The 20,754-nt window shown below is 43.5% G+C and overlaps 1 protein-coding gene across 2 annotated transcripts in view; it reads right to left on the reverse strand.

Annotated features, from left to right (window-relative positions):
• Positions 1-20,754, reverse strand: part of ELOVL7 (ELOVL fatty acid elongase 7) — a 51,084-nt gene that overhangs the window by 18,118 nt on the left and 12,212 nt on the right. For both annotated transcript variants that reach the window (XM_077285888.1, XM_077285896.1), the window contains exon 2: positions 7,229-7,303. In XM_077285888.1, the coding sequence (XP_077142003.1) occupies positions 7,229-7,292 (64 nt within the window). In that variant the 5' untranslated portion in view covers positions 7,293-7,303. The remainder of the gene's footprint in view (positions 1-7,228; positions 7,304-20,754) is intronic.

Consider the following 20,754-nt stretch of genomic DNA (forward strand, 5'->3'; position numbering starts at 1 on the left):
TGTTATTACGTGCGTGCGATATTACGTGTGTGTGTGATATTACGTGTGTGTGATATTATGTATATAATTTGTGGGTCACTGCTTCTTCACTGCGTACGATGCTACTGCAGCTTCACAGTGTGTGTGTTTGCGTGTGTGTGTGTGTGTGTGTGTGTGTGTGTGTGTGTGTGTGTGTGTGTGTGTGTGTGTGTGTGTGTGTGTGTGTGTGTGTGTGTGTGTGTGTGTATGTATGTATGTATGTATGTATGTATGTATGTATGTATGTATATACAGGTCCTTCTCAAAAAATTAGCATATAGTGTTAAATTTCATTATTTACCATAATGTAATGATTACAATTAAACTTTCATATATTATAGATTCATTATCCACCAACTGAAATTTGTCAGGTCTTTTATTGTTTTAATACTGATGATTTTGGCCTACAACTCCTGATAACCCAAAAAACCTGTCTCAATAAATTAGCATATCAAGAAAAGGTTCTCTAAATGACCTATTACCCTAATCTTCTGAATCAACTAATTAACTCTAAACACATGCAAAAGATACCTGAGGCTTTTAAAAACTCCCTGCCTGGTTCATTACTCAAAACCCCCATCATGGGTAAGACTAGCGACCTGACAGATGTCAAGAAGGCCATCATTGACACCCTCAAGCAAGAGGGTAAGACCCAGAAAGAAATTTCTCAACAAATAGGCTGTTCCCAGAGTGCTGTATCAAGGCACCTCAATGGTAAGTCTGTTGGAAGGAAACAATGTGGCAGAAAACGCTGTACAACGAGAAGAGGTGACCGGACCCTGAGGAAGATTGTGGAGAAGGACCGATTCCAGACCTTGGGGAACCTGAGGAAGCAGTGGACTGAGTCTGGTGTGGAAAGGCGTGTGCAGGAAATGGGCTACAGGTGCCGCATTCCCCAGGTAAAGCCACTTTTGAACCATAAACAGCGGCAGAAGCGCCTGACCTGGGCTACAGAGAAGCAGCACTGGACTGTTGCTAAGTGGTCCCAAGTACTTTTTTCTGATGAAAGCAAATTTTGCATGTCATTCGGAAATCAAGGTGCCAGAGTCTGGAGGAAGACTGGGGAGAAGGAAATGCCAAAATGCCTGAAGTCCAGTGTCAAGTACCCACAGTCAGTGATGGTGTGGGGTGCCATGTCAGCTGCTGGTGTTGGTCCACTGTGTTTCATCAAGGGCAGGGTCAATGCAGCTAGCTATCAGGAGATTTTGGAGCACTTCATGCTTCCATCGGCTGAAATGCTTTATGGAGATGAAGATTTCATTTTTCAGCACGACCTGGCACCTGCTCACAGTGCCAAAACCACTGGTAAATGGTTTACTGACCATGGTATTACTGTGCTCAATTGGCCTGCCAACTCTCCTGACCTGAACCCCATAGAGAATCTGTGGGATATTGTGAAGAGAAAGTTGAGAGACGCAAGACCCAACACTCTGGATGAGCTTAAGGCCGCTATTGAAGCATCCTGGGCCTCCATAACATCTCAGCAGTGTCACAGGCCGATTGCCTCCATGCCACGCCGCATTGAAGCAGTCATTTCTGCCAAAGGATTCCCGACCAAGTATTGAGTGCATAACTGAACATTATTATTTGATGGTTTTTTTGTTTGTTATTAAAAAACACTTTTATTTGATTGGACGGGTGAAATATGCTAATTTATTGAGACAGTTTTTTTGGGTTATCAGGAGTTGTATGCCAAAATCATCAGTATTAAAACAATAAAAGACCTGACAAATTTCAGTTGGTGGATAATGAATCTATAATATATGAAAGTTTAATTGTAATCATTACATTATGGTAAATAATGAAATTTAACACTATATGCTAATTTTTTGAGAAGGACCTATATATACACATACACATACACATACACATATATATATATATATATATATACATACATACATACACATATACATACACACACACACAGTGGGGCAAAAAAGTATTTAGTCAGTCAGCAATAGTGCAAGTTCCACCACTTAAACAGATGAGAGGCGTCTGTAATTTACATCGTAGGTAGACCTCAACTATGGGAGACAAACTGAGAAAAAAAAATCCGGAAAATCACATTGTTTGTTTTTTTATCATTTTATTTGCATATTATGGTGGAAAATAAGTATTTGGTCAGAAACAAACAATCAAGATTTCTGGCTCTCACAGACCTGTAACTTCTTCTTTAAGAGTCTCCTCTTTCCTCCACTCATTACCTGTAGTAATGGCACCTGTTTAAACTTGTTATCAGTATAAAAAGACACCTGTGCACACCCTCAAACAGTCTGACTCCAAACTCCACTATGGTGAAGACCAAAGAGCTGTCAAAGGACACCAGAAACAAAATTGTAGCCCTGCACCAGGCTGGGAAGACTGAATCTGCAATAGCCAACCAGCTTGGAGTGAAGAAATCAACAGTGGGAGCAATAATTAGAAAATGGAAGACATTCAAGACCACTGATAATCTCCCTCGATCTGGGGCTCCACGCAAAATCCCACCCCGTGGGGTCAGAATGATCACAAGAACGGTGAGCAAAAATCCCAGAACCACGCGGGGGGACTGCAGAGAGCTGGGACCAATGTAACAAGGCCTACCATAAGTAACACACTACGCCACCATGGACTCAGATCCTGCAGTGCCAGACGTGTCCCACTGCTTAAGCCAGTACATGTCCGGGCCCGTCTGAAGTTTGCTAGAGAGCATTTGGATGATCCAGAGGAGTTTTGGGAGAATGTCCTATGGTCTGATGAAACCAAACTGGAACTGTTTGGTAGAAACACAACTTGTCGTGTTTGGAGGAAAAAGAATACTGAGTTGCATTCATCAAACACCATACCTACTGTAAAGCATGGTGGTGGAAACATCATGCTTTGGGGCTGTTTCTCTGCAAAGGGGCCAGGACGACTGATCCGGGTACATGAAAGAATGAATGGGGCCATGTATCGTGAGATTTTGAGTGCAAACCTCCTTCTATCAGCAAGGGCATTGAAGGTGAAACGTGGCTGGGTCTTTCAACATGACAATGATCCAAAGCACACCGCCAGGGCAACGAAGGAGTGGCTTCGTAAGAAGCATTTCAAGGTCCTGGAGTGGCCTAGCCAGTCTCCAGATCTCAACCCTATAGAAAACCTTTGGAGGGAGTTGAAAGTCCGTGTTGCCAAGCGAAAAGCCAAAAACATCACTGCTCTAGAGGAGATCTGCATGGAGGAATGGGCCAACATACCAACAACAGTGTGTGGCAACCTTGTGAAGACTTACAGAAAACGTTTGACCTCTGTCATTGCCAACAAAGGATATATTACAAAGTATTGAGATGAAATTTTGTTTCTGACCAAATACTTATTTTCCACCATAATATGCAAATAAAATGATAAAAAAACATGCAGCGCCCCAGAGTTCTGGTCGTTGCAGTGCTGTGGCTTCGCCGCTAAGGGGAGCCATGGTACGTTCGATGGCACCAAAGGAGTTCCTCCAATCAGGTATCACAGACACCAATATGTTTCACAGCTGGGCCTCCGGGGGGAGCTAAGGGTGCTATTCATTAGGCCACTCCCCACCATAGTGGGTAAACTGGGGGTCAGGCAGGAAGTTAGACGAGAACGCTGACGGGATTGAACGGAGCAACACCCTGTGGCAGGGGGTGTTGTGAAGGGAGAGACTGTAGGGTCTCTGCCAGGGGTGGGATCCTGGCAGAGGCTTGGCATTGAAAGAACGTAACGGGTCCGCGCAGGCTCCTGGAAGCGGCGGGACTCAAGAAAGGACTAGAAGCGAGATAGATTGTGCTGAGTGAGAAACGAGATCAAGCAGAAGGAGAATACCAGCAGGGGTTGTGCTGAAAGAGGCAGCACCCTGCTGAGGCGCAATACCGGTGGCCGGAACGCCGAGGGAGTGGATTAGAATACAGCTTCAAGCCATACTCCAAACAGCGGCAGGACAGTCGGTCTCAGGCGGGCTGTCTACCACATATCACCTATGAAGTCTTGGGGGGCAATTGCGGGAGAGGGGCGACTCTAGGGTCCCGGAAGAACTCCAGGCCTACCTGACAAACGGGTGCCATTCCAACCTGAATACAGGGAAGGGGTGGATTACAGAGGAACATCAAATCGAGTTGTGAGGGAACTTAAGAAACAGACACAACCGTTGTGGGGTTACTTTCCGTGAGCACAGCAGGGAAGGACTACAACACATAGCGCTAGAAGGAAGGCACAGATTTCCACCTGAGAGGAGAACTCTGGAGGTGCCATTGGACCGGCCGGACTTGCGTAGCCTGGTGAACCGTGTTCCGGACTGAGGACTCAGAGATCTCCAGTAAAGAGGTAAAGAGACTGCAGCCTGGTGTCCTCGTTATTTACCGCGACTTACACCCCACAACCGTACCGCTCCATTGCTACCATTAATACCACTTATTGCACCGGACGTCCCCCACTGACGGACAGGGCCACGGACCGGGTCTAGCCACCGTGACAACCCCAGAACTGAGACCTAGAGGCCCGGCTCCGGGTACCCCTCGGCCCTGCGGCGGTGTGGGGGCGCTCCAAACTGACAATGTGATTTTCTGGATTTTTGTTTCTCAGTTTGTCTCCCATAGTTGAGGTCTACCTATGATGTAAATTACAGACGCCTCTCATCTTTTTAAGTGGTGGAACTTGCACTATTGCTGACTGACTAAATACTTTTTTGCCCCACTGTGTGTGTGTGTGTATATATATATATATATATATATATATATATATATATATATATATATATATATATATATATATATATATATATATATATATATATATATATATATATATATATATATATATATATATATACACACACACACACATATACACACATACACACACGCACAAATTCATACACAAAAGTCTCTTAATGTGTTTCTTCACAGCATTTAAGTCCAATTCACATAAATGCATATAACTTCAGTGGATATTATCAGTGACCAGTTTACACCGGTTCAAAGCAATACATATCACATGGCTTTAGATTTGCGGTCCCTAAACAGGCCAGACTTTTCTTGTCCAGTTTCCCTGGGCGACCGCACACCATCTCACAGTCTCTATACATCTCCATACACACAGCCTCATATGTTGCAGACACTACACACGCCAGCCCTCCTCTGACTAGTTCTCGTGGGTGTCCTGCATCGCTGTATCACAGTCTCTTTACTCACACAGTCGTACACAGTTCAGCATATCCTCCAGATAGCAGCCGGGCACCATATCCACCTGTTTGCAATCATTGCACATGCTAGTCCTCTTTTGGGCACAGGACATCCACCTCCGGGCATAGGACTGTCCACATCAGACTCCTTCGGGCACAGGACTGTCCACCTCCGGGCACAGGACTGTCCACATCCGAGACCAGTACCATGGACAACTTGCATCTCTGTGTATGCTGCGGGTGCCAGGCTATTCAGCTGCCCTGGGTGCTGGCCTCCATGCACTCTGCAGACCAGCACACACCAGACTGACACTGATGTGCACCTCGCACACCTGACCAGACACCTGATACACCCATACCCCTTACTGCAGGGTTTTTAAACACACACAAACCTGTGGCCTTCAGCCACATGGAAAACCCAGACCGGGAATCTGTGACTCTCATGCACACTTATGGACTTCATCCGTTTGCCTGCACATGGGGAGAACAAACAGCGCCCCCTAGCTGTATCAGAGGCCACAGCCTCACAACACACACACATATACACACACCCTGCAATGGTAGATTTTGAAATCAATTTTTGGCCCTAAAATTAAAATAACATTTATAGTTCGAGGAACACTGTAGAGTCGGGCAATAATAGATTTTATGCAGTCCCATGTAAAACCATATTATAATCATTTGTGCTAAATAACAGAATTACGGTAACAGTTTTGTGCTCCGTGTCACAATGCATCAAGCATTACAGTCCTCAAAACTAGACCTCCGCCATCGGCCCCGCGTGGAGAATTCTACACATTGTAGGTGTTTAGCCGCTTGTTACACATTAACACATTATTCTTTCACAAGCACAAAAGTGCCCTGTGCTCCCCGACTGGAGGGACGTACTTAGCAGGGCAGCAATACTTGCTACAGATAGTGAAGCGGGAAGAGGAGGTTGGCAGTGCCTTAGTGCAATATTACACGCTAATCACTTATACATCACAACAAAGTAAGATGCATCATTCACACAACAAGGAGTTCTGCCAGGAATAGTTGAAGAGGGGACACGTCCCTGTAAGATTCTGCCCAGAGGTACCCTATGAAAGGGCAGTATATATTCAAAATAATCAGAAAACATCCTAAAAATGGCCGTAGAAACAAAGTCCGGCATGAGGTCTTGTGAGTGTGTAGTCTTCCAAGGACATTGGCTTTGACATCGCTCCTGAACCTCAGCCAGCAAGGTATAGATCCAAGCTACAATCACTAATCCGCTCTGTTATTCATAAATAGCAGTTGGCTTCTTGCGAGCGCATTAGCCGGCCCGGCATGACTTTCATCTTCCTGTACTTAGCCGTTTGGCTTCCTACGTTCCTATGGAATGCCGATTGCCTTCACATCACCTGGAGCCATCTCGGCTTCCATTATAGAAGTTCATGGGGTCTACACTACAGAATTTGCCTTGAAAAAATACTGGATTGTTTATATAAAGTTTGTGTGTTAAATGTTCTTTCTTTTAAAATTTAGTCTTTTTTTTATACCACCATTTACTACCCATTACTACTACACCCATTGTGAAGATAGCAATATTACTATTTTAATTTGTGTTTATAATCATGATATGAAAAATAAAAATTGCAAAAAGCTGTAAACATTTACTTTTGTGACGATTGCTTACTTTTAAGATACTTGCCCATGCCATAGTGGGATGCTCCTGCCAACAAAAGTTACTTAGAGAAAGTGTTGGCTACCAAACAACCAATCTAAACTTTCCTAAGTGAGACATTTTCTGCACTAAGGGACACCACACTGATAACAGCAATTTTCCGCAATAAACAAGGGTATTACGGTATAATCTAAGTTTATTGTACAATTTCGTAAACTCCAGAGACAATAGTGGAGCTTCACTGTAGAGCAGGTGATCTCATTAGTCGGCTTCCTTCAAAAAAAGACTTATGGACCTGAGAAGTCGCAATCTTTTACGATCATGTTCTACACCTTCAGAAATTAACCAAGTTCAGATAAACCTGTCAAAGTAATATGTGGAATTTATGGTTTGTCACCTACCAGCATCTTTAATCCACTCGTCATAAAGCAGCACTGCTCTTGATGTTAAGTCCTTGAAGGCCATGTTCTTGTGTTCTGTAAAACAACCAAATCATATAGGCTTACTTCGGCTTGGATTTATAGGCAGAAAATAATTCTGTACTGGGTATAAAAATCACGTGGCTTACGGTTGCAGGTCATTGTTTAAGGTTAATTGGACAACCGACCACAGCACATCCATCTGGAAGATCTACAGAACTTTTCTGATGGATGTCAGGCTATGGTCACATCACATTTTATAGATTAAAATTATGTCCGACAGAGTACACAGTGACTGTCTTCATCATTACAGTTGACGGCCCCACCATTGAATATGCCCAAGTACCATTTTCCAGGTCTTCAGATGTGAAACTTAATGGAGCCATTGACCATTTGCTCAAAATATGAGGCAAACATAGCCTCAAAGTCAAATAGTTCCCAATGCCAAGTCAATACAACTGACACATCTTCAGCATCGATTTATTAAGACTGACATTTTGCATGCCAGTCGTGATGAAGGACGTGCTGGAGTAAGATGCACCATATTATTAAGAGGCACCTCTTATTGCATTTTTCTACTGCCATTTGCCCGTGTAGTAAATTTCTACGATAAGTGGTATAAATTAGGTTTAATAAAGTATGATGACTGTTAGCCACATTTGGACTCCCTCCTGCTTAATAAGCTACACACACTTTTCAAATAAATTGCCATAGAGGAGCTGAGAATTCCATAAAAATGTCAAATGTTGCACATTATTTGTGAAAATATGAAAAGGTTTAAATTTTTTCTTACAGAATATATCAAGTCCTCATTATGCATTAGATTTAAAGAGGGATGAATTGACTCGCAATACCCTGTTCTAGTGGTTTCTACAGTGCTCCATGGCCGCCAAACGTAAGCCCTGTGAACCACCGCCTACCAGCTGGCAGCTGCAGCACCTCTTCTGATTAGTAGGCTCAGTGAGGTGTCACGTGTGCCTCACACCACAACAAGGACATCGCGATGGGCTTACACATCAGAAGAGGCAGCGGAGATTACGGAAAGAAGGCGATTGTTCATGAGGCTTCTCTCCGGCAACCGCAAAATATTGGCATGACCACTGGACAGAGTCCTGAAAGTCAATTCGTTTATCTTAAATTAGATTCCGTTACAGCAATTTCCAGACTGAAAAGATTTCCCAGGTTTAAAATATTGATGGCCTATGCACTAAGTAGATCATCAACATCAGTCTGGTGGTGGGTTTAACATCCAGTAACCTCACTAAAAAGTGGATTGCAACTCCGGCGGTAAAGGATTCAAGTGTCTAGGAACTGAGATGCATAACCCAAAAACAGAACGTGGGGGTAGCAAATAGCTGATCATAGGGGCGCTGGGTATTGCCCCCCCACCATTCCAATACTGATAACCTATTCAAAGAAGAACCCCTTTACAGTTTTTTTTATCTTGTGATCTTAAGATTTGAAAGAGCTAATTGAAATTCTTAGTGTGGAACAGCCATGTTTTTTTTGTAGGACTTCCTGTAATGATGGAAAAGGGAAGTCTATCAGAAAAGAAAACTAGCGAGTCAGGAAAACGAATAAAAAAACTGCGCTATGCCCCTGAGGAATTTACCTAGTGGGTACTATAATCATAATTCCCACATTCCCCAACCTTGTCTTCAGAGGATTTGTCACTCAATGTGTTTACCTTCCAAATTAGATAGTTGATGAGAAGGTCGCAAAAACTTCTCCAACCTGCATTACCAAGAACCCCCCGACCAATAGGGTAGGTCTATGAACTTGTTACCTTAGATTACGGTACAATTAAACTCGGACTGTCATAGTTGCACAGCAAACTAGTACAAATAGGTCATATAGATGTGCCAGGCTTCTTTCAGACATTGTGTGATAATAAATTAATGTAAAACATTACAGGTGATCCAATAATTTATACCCCAGTGTATCATAATATTTGGAATCAGCCCTTTTGGTTTGGCCATAAACATTTTTAATTATAGTGTAAGAGTATAAACAGGGAAGGATGAAGGAAGGAGAAGGAAATTGGGAATGTGCAGGTAAGGAGATGTATCCTATGCTTTCCAGGTGTAAAGGAGATGCTAGAGGGGTGCAGGTCATAGGGGAACCTCCTTGTTGGCTCCACAGAAAGTTTCTCATTAGCGTGCCATTATTAATTGAGAGCCATGGTGCCACTGGCACAATCGCTCACATGCAATCATATAAACAATACTGAGCCACACAATACTTGGTTGAACAAAGCAGAGAGCCCCTTTTCCCACCGGGGCCCTGTGCAGTTGACTATATGGCAAGTCTGCCATTGAGGATAAGAAAATTGTCCGTTCTTCATCTAAAATGTGACCACACCAAATCTAGAAGATTTCTGACATTCTTTATAATGGAATCTTCCCACAAGTAAATAGTTTACATTCTTCCATTCCTTCCCCCAGTATACTGTGGTCACACAAGCTTACTCACAATGGGAGAAGTGAACTGAAACTAACAGAGTAATGTTACATAGTTTAACACTAAAGTATCGCAAAACGTGTCAAGATAAAATACAAAGACCGGTAGTAACAGGAGCTTTCTAGGAAAATACATGAATGCTCTATTCTTGGGATCCTGTGCTTACACTTCTGTCCCAGTGTGTGCGCGCGAGTTGGAGAAATGTTATAGCTTATACAGCTATAGAAAACGTTTATGAGTATGCTTTTCATCACCACTTTCATAGGTGTAATCATTTATCTTCCCTTTCCTCCAGAATGTGAAACCCCTCTAAGGGGTCATGTAGACATCTTGGGATCTCAGATCGCTAATGCATGGACAGGCCATGGTACTCCGGACCCGCGTCGAACAACTACATAGCATACATGGAGCAGTTAGGCTCCGGTCATTAACAGTCTGTGCTTGGACCGAATGCTCATGATGCCTACATGAGCCCTAAGGGTAAGTTTTTTTTTTTGTTTTTTTTTTGGGGGGGAGGGGTTACCCCTAGGAGTTTTTGGAACAGAAACTCTCTAAATCCTCCTCAAAATGCCCAAAACTTTCAAATAAACTTGAAGATTCTGCTCAGTTTCCACGCCAAGAACTCAGCAAAAAGACCTTAAAAAAAAAAAAAAAAAAAAAAAAAGTAGGTTCACCCAACAGCTATTTGAGGTGAGCAAACTCACTGAGTGTTTCAAGGGAAAGACGCTTCAGAAAACCTTGCCATTTTTTTTTTTTTTTTAAATAAATGAAATACAAAACTTTTTAGGAAAAATTAAAAATTGGAGTTTATATTACTCCCAGAAAACAAACAAACAAAAAAAAACAATTACCCATTTTAAATGCACTCCGGCGTCCTTTGTCGTTTGGGAGTGGGAGTTTCATGAGAGCACTTTTATTATTTTTGACATCTAGTGGTTTTTGAGTGTTTTTCCAGCATTTTTGGGGAGTCTTTTTACTGGCATTTTACGTGATTTATTTTATTTTATTTCTTTAACTCAATTCAAGAATGAAGAAACTGGGGTTTTTTTTTCTTTTCTTTTTTTTTTTAAGCAAAAACAGTAGTGAAAACCATAAAAATGCTCAAACAGGGTAGCCGAGACCCCAGCGAACATGATTCGGGTCGGTATTTATCAACCCTGGGTGTTGCAATTGCTGTTATTAACGGTATAACTGCGACCGCCAAAAAAAAGTCTTATTTTCCATTTAATTTCTCTCTCCACTGAAGTGATTGCACATCAGAGGAGAGAGAAATAGGGTCCCGTGATCCCCCCCGATACTTCCATTGTCCATAAAACCCCCCGGAGCTGCCGGCCTCGTCTTCTGGGAGAAAATGGCGGCACATGCACAGTGCACCCGCCTAGATCTGCCAGCCGGCACCAATAGGAATTTTTTCCAATTGGTTCATTTTGATCACTGTGATAGGGTATCAAAATAATAAAAAAGTTAAATCAACCCCCCCCCCCCTTTTATCACCCCCTTAGATAGCTAAAAATAATAATAAAAAAAATGTACTCATTTCCATTTTTCCATTAGGGTTAGAGTTGGGCTAAAGTGAGTTTGGCTAAAGTGAGTTTGGCTAAAGTTAGGGTCAGGGTTGGGCTAGGGTTGTGGTTACGGTTGGGATCATGGTTAGGGTTGGATTAGGGTTAGGGGTGTGTTAGGGTAAGGTTTGTGGTTAGGGCTATAGTCAGGTCAGGGTCACACTTGGGAGTGTGATGCGAGTCTCGAGCATCAATACCCGACAATACCGGAGTGTGCGGCTGCATGTATTTCTATGCAGCTGAACGCTCCAGTCCTGAACGCCAGCGGCAGTGCCAGGTATTGATGAGCGAGTTTCTCGCATCACACTCTCAAGTTTAAACCCCCAGCCTAAGGGTTGGAGTTAGAATTGGGGGTTTCCACTGTTTAGGTACAGGGGGTCTCCAAACGCAACATGGCGCCACCATGGATTCGAGCCAATTTTGCATTCAAAAAGTCAAAACGGTGCTCCCTCCCCTTTACCCTCCCCTTCTGAGCCCTGAAATGTGGTCCATTATCTCCGGATACCCTTGTGAAAATAAGAAAAAAAAATGGTATTTTTTGTTATATTGACCCCCCGAACTCACTTCAAATGTGAGGTGGTCCCTAAAAAAAAAAAAAAAAGGGAGAAAAAAAAGGTTTTGTAAATTTTTGGAAAAAATGAGAACTCACTGGTCAAGTTTTAACCCTTATAACGTCCTAACAAAAAAAAAAAATATTGTTTCCAAAATTGTGCTGATGTAAAGTAGACATGTGGGAAATTTAATTTATTAACTATTTTGTGTGACACCACTCTGATTTAAGGGTGCAAAAATCAAAAGTTTGAAAATTACAAAATTTTCTACATTTTTGCCAAATTTCCGTTTTTTTCCATACATAAACGCAAGTTATATTGAAGAAATTTTACCACTAACATGAAGTACAATATGTCACGAAAAAAACAGCTATAACCTCAAACTGACAGTGGTCAGAAAAATTGGCTTGGTCATTAAGTATCAAATTGGCTCTGTCACTAAGTGGATACATTGCCTTGCATCAGTCGCTGACAACCCACCCTATACCACTGAAAACCAAGGATCTAGGTTTATGATTTTTTTTTTTTGTTGGTTTCCTTTTGGGTGAAATATTCTTTAATTTAAAATAAAAAAAATAACAGATGGACAGTTGTACTATTGTGAGCAGTTTATATACTTCTGCAGTCCACGATTCATTAATGAAAGAGCACTTTGGAGTAGGATGCCCCGAATTTAATAAGAGGCAGACTCTCCACTCAATGGATTTGATGCATCTAATCAGTGGAGTTCGCTTAGGTGGAAGGCCTGCTCCAGTCAGATACTGGAGTAACATTTCTGGTGTAAAAAAAATAGAATTATTCTTACCGTTAATTCGGTTTCTAGGAACCTTCCACGACGGCATATGGAGGTTGTCTCTTTGCCCTAATGGGGAACAGGAAACACAGAGAGGTTAAAAGGACCTCCCACTCGCCAGTGACTTACAACTGAGACCATAGCACCGGTTTACCTTCTGAATCCCAGGATTAATCGAGGAATATATAGAGGGTGGGAATAAGGCCGGAGACACACTGGTGCGAGAGACGGCCGAGTCTCGCTGGTTAAAAGCAAGCTGTGGCACCTGCATTCCGGAGCTGAGCGTGCAGCTCCATGTATTGCTATGGAGCCGCACGCTCCGCTCCGGAGTGCAGGTGCCACAGCTTGATTTTAACCAGCGAGACTCGGCCGTCTCTCGCACCAGTGTGTCTCCGGCCTTAGCGCCGTCGTGGAAGGTTCCTAGAAACCGAATTAATGGTAAGAATAATTCTATTTTCTCTAGTCACCTTCCACGACGGCATATGGAGGAATACCAACTAATTTGGCACTAGGGAGGGACAACGGCCTGAAGAACCTTGCGGCCGAAGACTAAATCCTTATTGGATAATACATCCAATCTATAATGTTTGGAGAAAGTATGGAGTGAGGACCACGTAGCTGCCCTGCAGATCTGCTCCGGAGATGCGCCTGCTCTTTCTGCCCAGGAAACCGACGTAGATCTGGTTGAGTGGGCCTTGATCCCTACTGGAGGTAGTTTATTTTGAGCAAGGTAGGATTCTGTTATGGCTTTTTTAATCCATGTAGCAATGGTATTTTTGGCTACCTTCTTCCCCCTATTTTGCCCCGAGGAATGGACAAAAAGGTTATGATCAATTCTGAAATCTCAGGTTTGATCCAAGTAATGAAGCAGGATACGTCGAGCATCCAGAGTGTTACATTTCCTTTCCTCTGAGTTTGCAGGATTATTGCAAAAGGTAGGCAGAACGATTTCTTGAGAACGATTAAATTCAGAGACCACTTTTGGAAGAAAAGAAGGATCCAGACGGAGTACTATCGAGTCTTCTCTAACCAGTAAATAAGGTTCTCTTATTGATAAGGCCTGTAATTCACCCACTCTTCTGGCTGAAGTTATGGCTACCAAAAAAACAGTTTTGTAAGCAAGATTTTGTGGGGAGCAGGAAGACAGAGGTTCAAAGGGTGGACCTGTAAGACCGTGAAGTACAATGTTAAGATCCCATGGAGGAACTATGATTTGTTGCCTAGGGTTTATTCTGATTGCTGAGGTCATGAACCTTTTGATCCAGCGATGGCCTGCTAGATCTTGATCAAAAATAGAACTGAGCGCAGAAACCTGGACCTTCAGAGGTCTGAAACCCAGTACAATCTCCAAGCCTTTCTGCAAGAAATCTAATATCCTAGGTATATCCGGCCTGAGAGGGTCTGGAAGGTTAGGTAGACAAAAAGATGAAAACTTTTTCCAGATTTTATTATAAATGGTGTTTGTTACTGGTTTCCTGGATTTTTGTAAGGTGGCTATGACAGGGATTGATAACCCTTTAGCTTTCAATACCTGGGCTTCAGAAACCACGCCGCTAAATTCCATTTCTGAGGGTCTGAGTGGAGAACTGGCCCCTGAGAGAGGAGATTGTCTTTTATCGGTAACATTACCGGCCCGTCCACTTGTAGTTGGATGATCAAGTTGAACCAACTTCTTTTGGGCCAAAATGGAGCAACCAGAATAGTTGGGGTCCCTTCTATCCGTATCTTCCGTAGCACCTTTGCAAGGATCGGGATTGGTGGAAATGCGTAGGCCAGATGAAAATGCCAATCTTGCACTAGAGCATCCACTGCTCTGGGATTGTCTGTTGGATTCAGGGAGAAATATGTTTCGACTTTTGCATTTTGGTGAGAGGCAAAGAGGTCGACTTCCGGGAGACCCCACCTGTTTACTAGAAGATTGAATGTTTGATGATCCAGACTCCATTCGCCCGGGTGGATATCTCGCCGGCTCAGATAATCTGCCTGAATATTGGCCGTACCTTTCAGGTGAGTTGCCGTCAGGGACAGTAAGCGATTTTCGGCCCAAGCAAAAATTCGAGCAGAGACCTTCTTTAGGCTGGCGAATTTTGTACTGCCCTGGTGTTTGATATGAGCCACCGTGGTCATGTTGTCTGAGTGTATCAGAACATGTTGCCCAGAAATCTGACGATTTGCCGCTAAGAGAGCTTCTTCCACCGCTTTGAGTTCCCGGAAATTCGATGATCTCCCTCTGATATCAGGGTCTTTGGGACCAGGCAAAGGAACATGATTTATCATGGCTCCCCAGCCTCTCTTGCTGGCATCCGTTTTGATTGTAGTTATTGGGAGCTGAACCCAACTCACACCCCTGAGAAGATTTTTGGATCTCATCCACCATGTTAAGGATGCTTTCACCCGACCTGGAGTGCGAACCTTTTTGGTTAGTGAGCTGGGACGACCATCCCAATTGTCTAAGACATGGGTTTGAAGAATTCTTGAGTGGGCTTGAGCCCAAGCCACCGATTGATTGCAGCCTGTCATAGAGCCTAATAGCGACATTCCCTCTCGGAGTGTAGGAGATCTCATCTCCTTGTATTTCCTGATCTTTACTACTAACGGTAGTCTGTGATCGTCTGGAAGAAAGGACATTTGTTTCGCCGAGTCAGAACCACTCCTAAAAACTTCCTGGTTTTTGAGGGTTGAAGCTGAGATTTCTTCATATTCGGAATCCAACCCAGAGACTTCAATATCTCTAATGTAGCTGATACATGGGATATCAGGGTTGTCTCGGTGGGAGCTACTATCAGCAGATCGTCCAGATAGGGCACTATACAGACCCCTCGTTTCCGGATAAATGACACCGCCTCTGCCATTACTTTGGAGAACACCCTCGGGGCTGATGAAATGCCGAAGGGAAGGACTCCAAACTGATAGTGCTCCACTTGGTGACTTCCCTGTATCGCAAACCTGAGATATTTTCTGTGTCTCGGGTGGATAGGGATGTGAAAATATGCATCCTTTAGATCTATAGTTGCCATAAAGGAGTGTTGATTTATTAAAGAAATGGCTGATTTTACAGACTCCATCTTGAATCTTCGATATTTCACATGCTGATTCAGACCCTTTAAATTTATAATAATACAGACTTCCCCTGATGGTTTGGGTACCAGGAATAATCGGGAATAATGTCCCAGACCCTGTTCTGACTGTGGAACCGGGGAGATCACGTTTGACCTTAGGAGATCTCTGAGACCCAATGTTAACAAATTGTGATGTCTTGTTGGAAGGGTAGTAATTTTTAGACCCTGAGGGGGGGGGGGAAATTAACTCGATCAAAAGGCCCTGTTTGATAACATTGAGGACCCAGTGGGAACTGGTGATGTTTTCCGACTGATCCACATATTTTGAGAGTCTTCCCCCCACCGGGTCGGAGTCATTGTTTATCTTGTTGGGATGACTGCTGCTGCTGCTGCTGCTGTTGTTGAGGGACAAAAATATTTTTCCCTCTCCCTTTTGCATAGCTCCACCTGCCGGTTTTGCCTTTACCTCTCGGTTGAGAGGGTTGCGATATTGGGGCACGAAAAAAACGTTTTTTTCGGTTGTTTGCTCCGGGAGCGCTTTCTTCTTGTCAGTTGCTTTGTCAAGAATATCGTCTAAGGCTGGACCAAACACATAGTCTCCTTTAAAAGGAATGGCGCACAATTTAGCCTTAGAGGTGATATCACCACTCCATAGTTTGAGCCAGAGGGCCCTTCTGGCAGAGTTGGAGAGTACTAGAGATCTGGCAGAAATCCTAACGGATTCCAGGGAAGCGTCCGCCAGAAACCCAGTAGTTCTATGCAGCATAGGGAGTGAATCCAACATTTCACCCCTAGGGGTACCTTGAGATATGTGAGATTCTAATTTTTCTAGCCAGCAGGAGAGGGCCCTGGCTACACAGGTAGAGGCGATATTAGCCTTCAGAACAGACGTAGAAGTTTCCCAAGACTTCTTTAGGAGACTCTCAATCTTCCTGTCCATAGGATCTTTCAATTGCGAAGAGTCCTCAAAGGGGCGAGCCATTCTTTTGGCAACTCTGGCCACCTGCACATCAACTTTGGGAATGTCAAGTTTGACAAAATCACCTTCTAGAGGAAATCTATGTTTCATCTCTGAAGACATGCTAAGGCGTTTTTCAGGGAGCTCCCATTCCTGCTCAATCATGTTAACAACATTAGCGTGAACGGGAAACCCTGATTTTTTCTCCGATCTGAGCCCACCAAACATATGATCCTGTATGGACTGTGGTACAGGTTCCTCTTCAAGTCCCATCGTGTTACGAACAGCAGAGACTAGGTCCTCAATATACTCTGAGGAGAAGAGGTATTTCCTGATCTCAGCCTTAGGGGATGCTGGATCTTCCCAGCCAACAGATGAAGTTTGAGAGTGGTCTGAATCAGAATCAGATTCAACAACCTGGAACTTCCTTTTCTTAGCTGGGGAATGTGGTTGCGGAGGTGGAGGTGTGAAAGCTGCCAAGGAAGATTGTACCTCCTGTTTAACAAGAGAGCGTATTTCATCTAGCAGGGATGGTTGCTCAGCTTTTATTATCCTGTCAGTGCATGGCTGACAGAGTTTTTTATCCCAGTTAGGAGGGAATTTAACAGCACAGACCGGGCACTTCTTCCTATAGGTAGCTTTAGGGGTAGACTTTTCTCCCTGAAATAGAAGGGAGAGAAGAGTGAGGAGCTAAACCCCCTAAGGGAACTACCTCCCGGATCCCGTCCCTGCGTACTCACAGTAGCAGGGGCAGTGCTGGGCTCTGCAGACGCAGGGCATAAGGAACCGTCCATACTGAAGATTTTTTAGTCTTACCTCAGTGGTGGTTCAGCAGGCTTTTATGGAGCAGCGCTCCCAGCACCTGCCTCCAGTGGCTGAATCTCCCCCTCCAGGATCCACGTGTGGGACGCCATCGCTCCGACAACGCCGGCCGGTAAAACCCGGAAGTACCAGCTTCAGGGAGCATACGAAAACCGTAAGTGACGCGCGCGTGACCGCTGACGTCACTTCCGGAACGCCGAGCACAGCCGCATGGAGGGGGAGAAGCCGGGAAGCTCAGAGAGGATCCCGGCTGGGGATCCAGGCCTGCTTTACCCTCGTGGGGGCGCAGGAAGGCCTGGAGGGGGTCCCGAGGCACCTGAAGTACAGGACGATGGGAGCAGCAAAAGGAGAGGCACGGAGCGACACCAGCTGCCCGGCTAAGCAGATAAAACCTGCATAAAAACACTGCAGTTCACCGGCCACTACAGCATATGAAAAAAAACCTCTCCTTGTCCCAAGGGGAACAGGAAAGACACTGGCGAGTGGGAGGTGGGAGGTCCTTTTAACCCCTCTGTGTTTCCTGTTCCCCATTAGGGCAAAGAGACAACCTCCATATGCCGTCGTGGAAGGTGACTAGAGAAAATACCGCCACTATTGATTAATTTGAGGGGGTCCTGTCGTACCTTGGCTCATCACCAGCTTTATCTATTTTGCCAGAGCTGCTCAAAAATGGTTGAGAAAATGATAGTGATAAATTTTTTCAAGTATTTTATGCCAGTTTTCTGGCATAAATCAATACTTTGCAAGTACTTGGCTTCAATGCAAAATCTGCACCAGGCCACTTGTATTACTAATGTGTTCGTATGTGACAGAGGAAGCCTTGAGATCCTTCGCTGCCCGAGGGCCGGGTGCGACTGCTGAGTAATCTACATCAACTACAGGAGGTAGAGAGGGAACATGTGATACAAACTTATATTTGTAAAATCCCAGTGCTTACTAAACTCGATAATTAATCAGATACAGATTTTAATTGATTTTTGGCTTTGACAATTTTTTTTTTTTTTTTTGTTTTAACTTAAAGGGACTCTGTCACCTGAATTTGGAGGGAACAATTTTCAGCCATAGGGGCGGGGTTTTCGGGTGTTTGATTCACCCTTTCCTTACCCGCTAGCTGCATGCTGGCTGCAATATTGGATTGAAGTTCATTCTCTGTCCTCCGTAGTACATGCCTGCACAAGGCAATCTTGCCTTACGCAGGCGTGTACTATGGAGGACAGAGAATGAACTTCAATCCAATATTGCAGCCAGCGGGTAAGGAAAGGGTGAATCAAACACCCGAAAACCCCGCCCCTATGGCTGAAAATTGTTCCCTCCAAATTCAGGTGACAAAGTCCCTTTAAGTTTGCAAATTAAAGAAACTTTTCAGGAAAAACAATGGAGGCAGTAAAATGTGAAGAGAACCGGTTGGTCGGGTTGAGCAGGATTGGGCTGTGTGGACATTTTCTGGCGGCGATCTCTTGTCATTAAACAATGATAGAAATGCAGTTGTGGTTTACTGACACTTTCCATTGAGAGTTTGTAACACTGGTAGTAACTATGTTACTGTACACACCATAGCCAAGGAAAACTGTAGGAGAGATCAGCGCAAAATAGGGTCTTATCCGAGAAATATAGCGAGCTTTACGCTCAGATGAAACTCACCTGTTTAATCTGAAAAGACACATTATAGTGTAAGATCAGCTATACACAAAAAAACACAAGGAGTACAAAAATACACATAAAATATATTAATATTTTATTAATTATTTATAAATAATCAAATTCAAGAAAGGCTGTAAAAATTGAAAAATTGGACAACAGTAATTGCAGTGAAGAGCAAAGACAAAAGTCTGACACTAATACAAATGTATACAGACCGGGAATACAGAGACCATAATACACTCCATGATACAATATTATACTATAGATGTATCCATATAGCAGCACTATCACAATACTAGAAAAATAAGATGAATATAATACTATGGGTTTAATTAGGATAAAAAAAAAATGTAGTATTGCTATCACAGCTGTAACACCATAAATACTAATATATATATATATATATATATATATATATATATATATATATATATATATATATATATACACACACACACACTCACTGGCCACTTTATTAGGTACACCTGTCCAACTTCTTGTTAACACTTAATTTCTAATCAGCCAATCACATGGCGGCAACTCAGTGCATTTAGGCATGTAGACATGGTCAAGACAATCTCCTGCAGTTCAAACCGAGCATCAGTATGGGGAAGAAAGGTGATTTGAGTGCCTTTGAACGTGGCATGGTTGTTGGTGCCAGAAGGGCTGGTCTGAGTATTTCAGAAACTGCTGATCTACTGGGATTTTCACGCACAACCATCTCTAGGGTTTACAGAGAATGGTCCGAAAAAGAAAAAAAATCCAGTGAGCGGCAGTTCTGTGGGCGGAAATGCCTTGTTGATGCCAGAGGTCAGAGGAGAATGGGCAGACTGGTTCGAGCTGATAGAAAGGCAACAGTGACTCAAATCGCCACCCGTTACAACCAAGGTAGGCCTAAGAGCATCTCTGAACGCACAGTGCGTCGAACTTTGAGGCAGATGGGCTACAGCAGCAGAAGACCACACCGGGTACCACTCCTTTCAGCTAAGAACAGGAAACTGAGGCTACAATTTGTACAAGCTCATCGAAATTGGACAGTAGAAGATTGGAAAAACGTTGCTTGGTCTGATGAGTCTCGATTTCTGCTGCGACATTCGGATGGTAGGGTCAGAATTTGGCGTAAACAACATGAAAGCATGGATCCATCCTGCCTTGTATGGAGCATCTTTGGGATGTGCAGCCGACAAATCTGCGGCAACTGTGTGATGCCATCATGTCAATATGGACCAAAATCTCTGAGGAATGCTTCCAGCACCTTGTTGAATCTATGCCACGAAGAATTGAGGCAGTTCTGAAGGCAAAAGGGGGTCCAACCCGTTACTAGCATGGTGTACCTAATAAAGTGGCCGGTGAGTGAGTGAGTGAGTGTGTATATATATATATATATATATATATATATATATATATATATATATATATATATATATATATATATATATATATATATATATATATATATATATTTTATGAATCTAGCACTGAAAAGAAGATCTCACCCAAATCAGTCCTTAGAAGTAGTCAGACCAAGCAGCCCCGACGTGCGTTTCGCGTGGGCTTTCTCAAGGGGCTGGTTACTTATAGTGCAAGATCAGCTGCAGCAGATCAATGGGTCAGCCAGTGACCATCAGACATCAAGACGGAGACTATCCAGAAACCCCTTCT

The sequence above is a fragment of the Ranitomeya variabilis genome, chromosome 1 (genome assembly GCF_051348905.1).
Source record: "Ranitomeya variabilis isolate aRanVar5 chromosome 1, aRanVar5.hap1, whole genome shotgun sequence".
Classification (NCBI taxonomy): Eukaryota; Metazoa; Chordata; class Amphibia; order Anura; family Dendrobatidae; genus Ranitomeya; species Ranitomeya variabilis.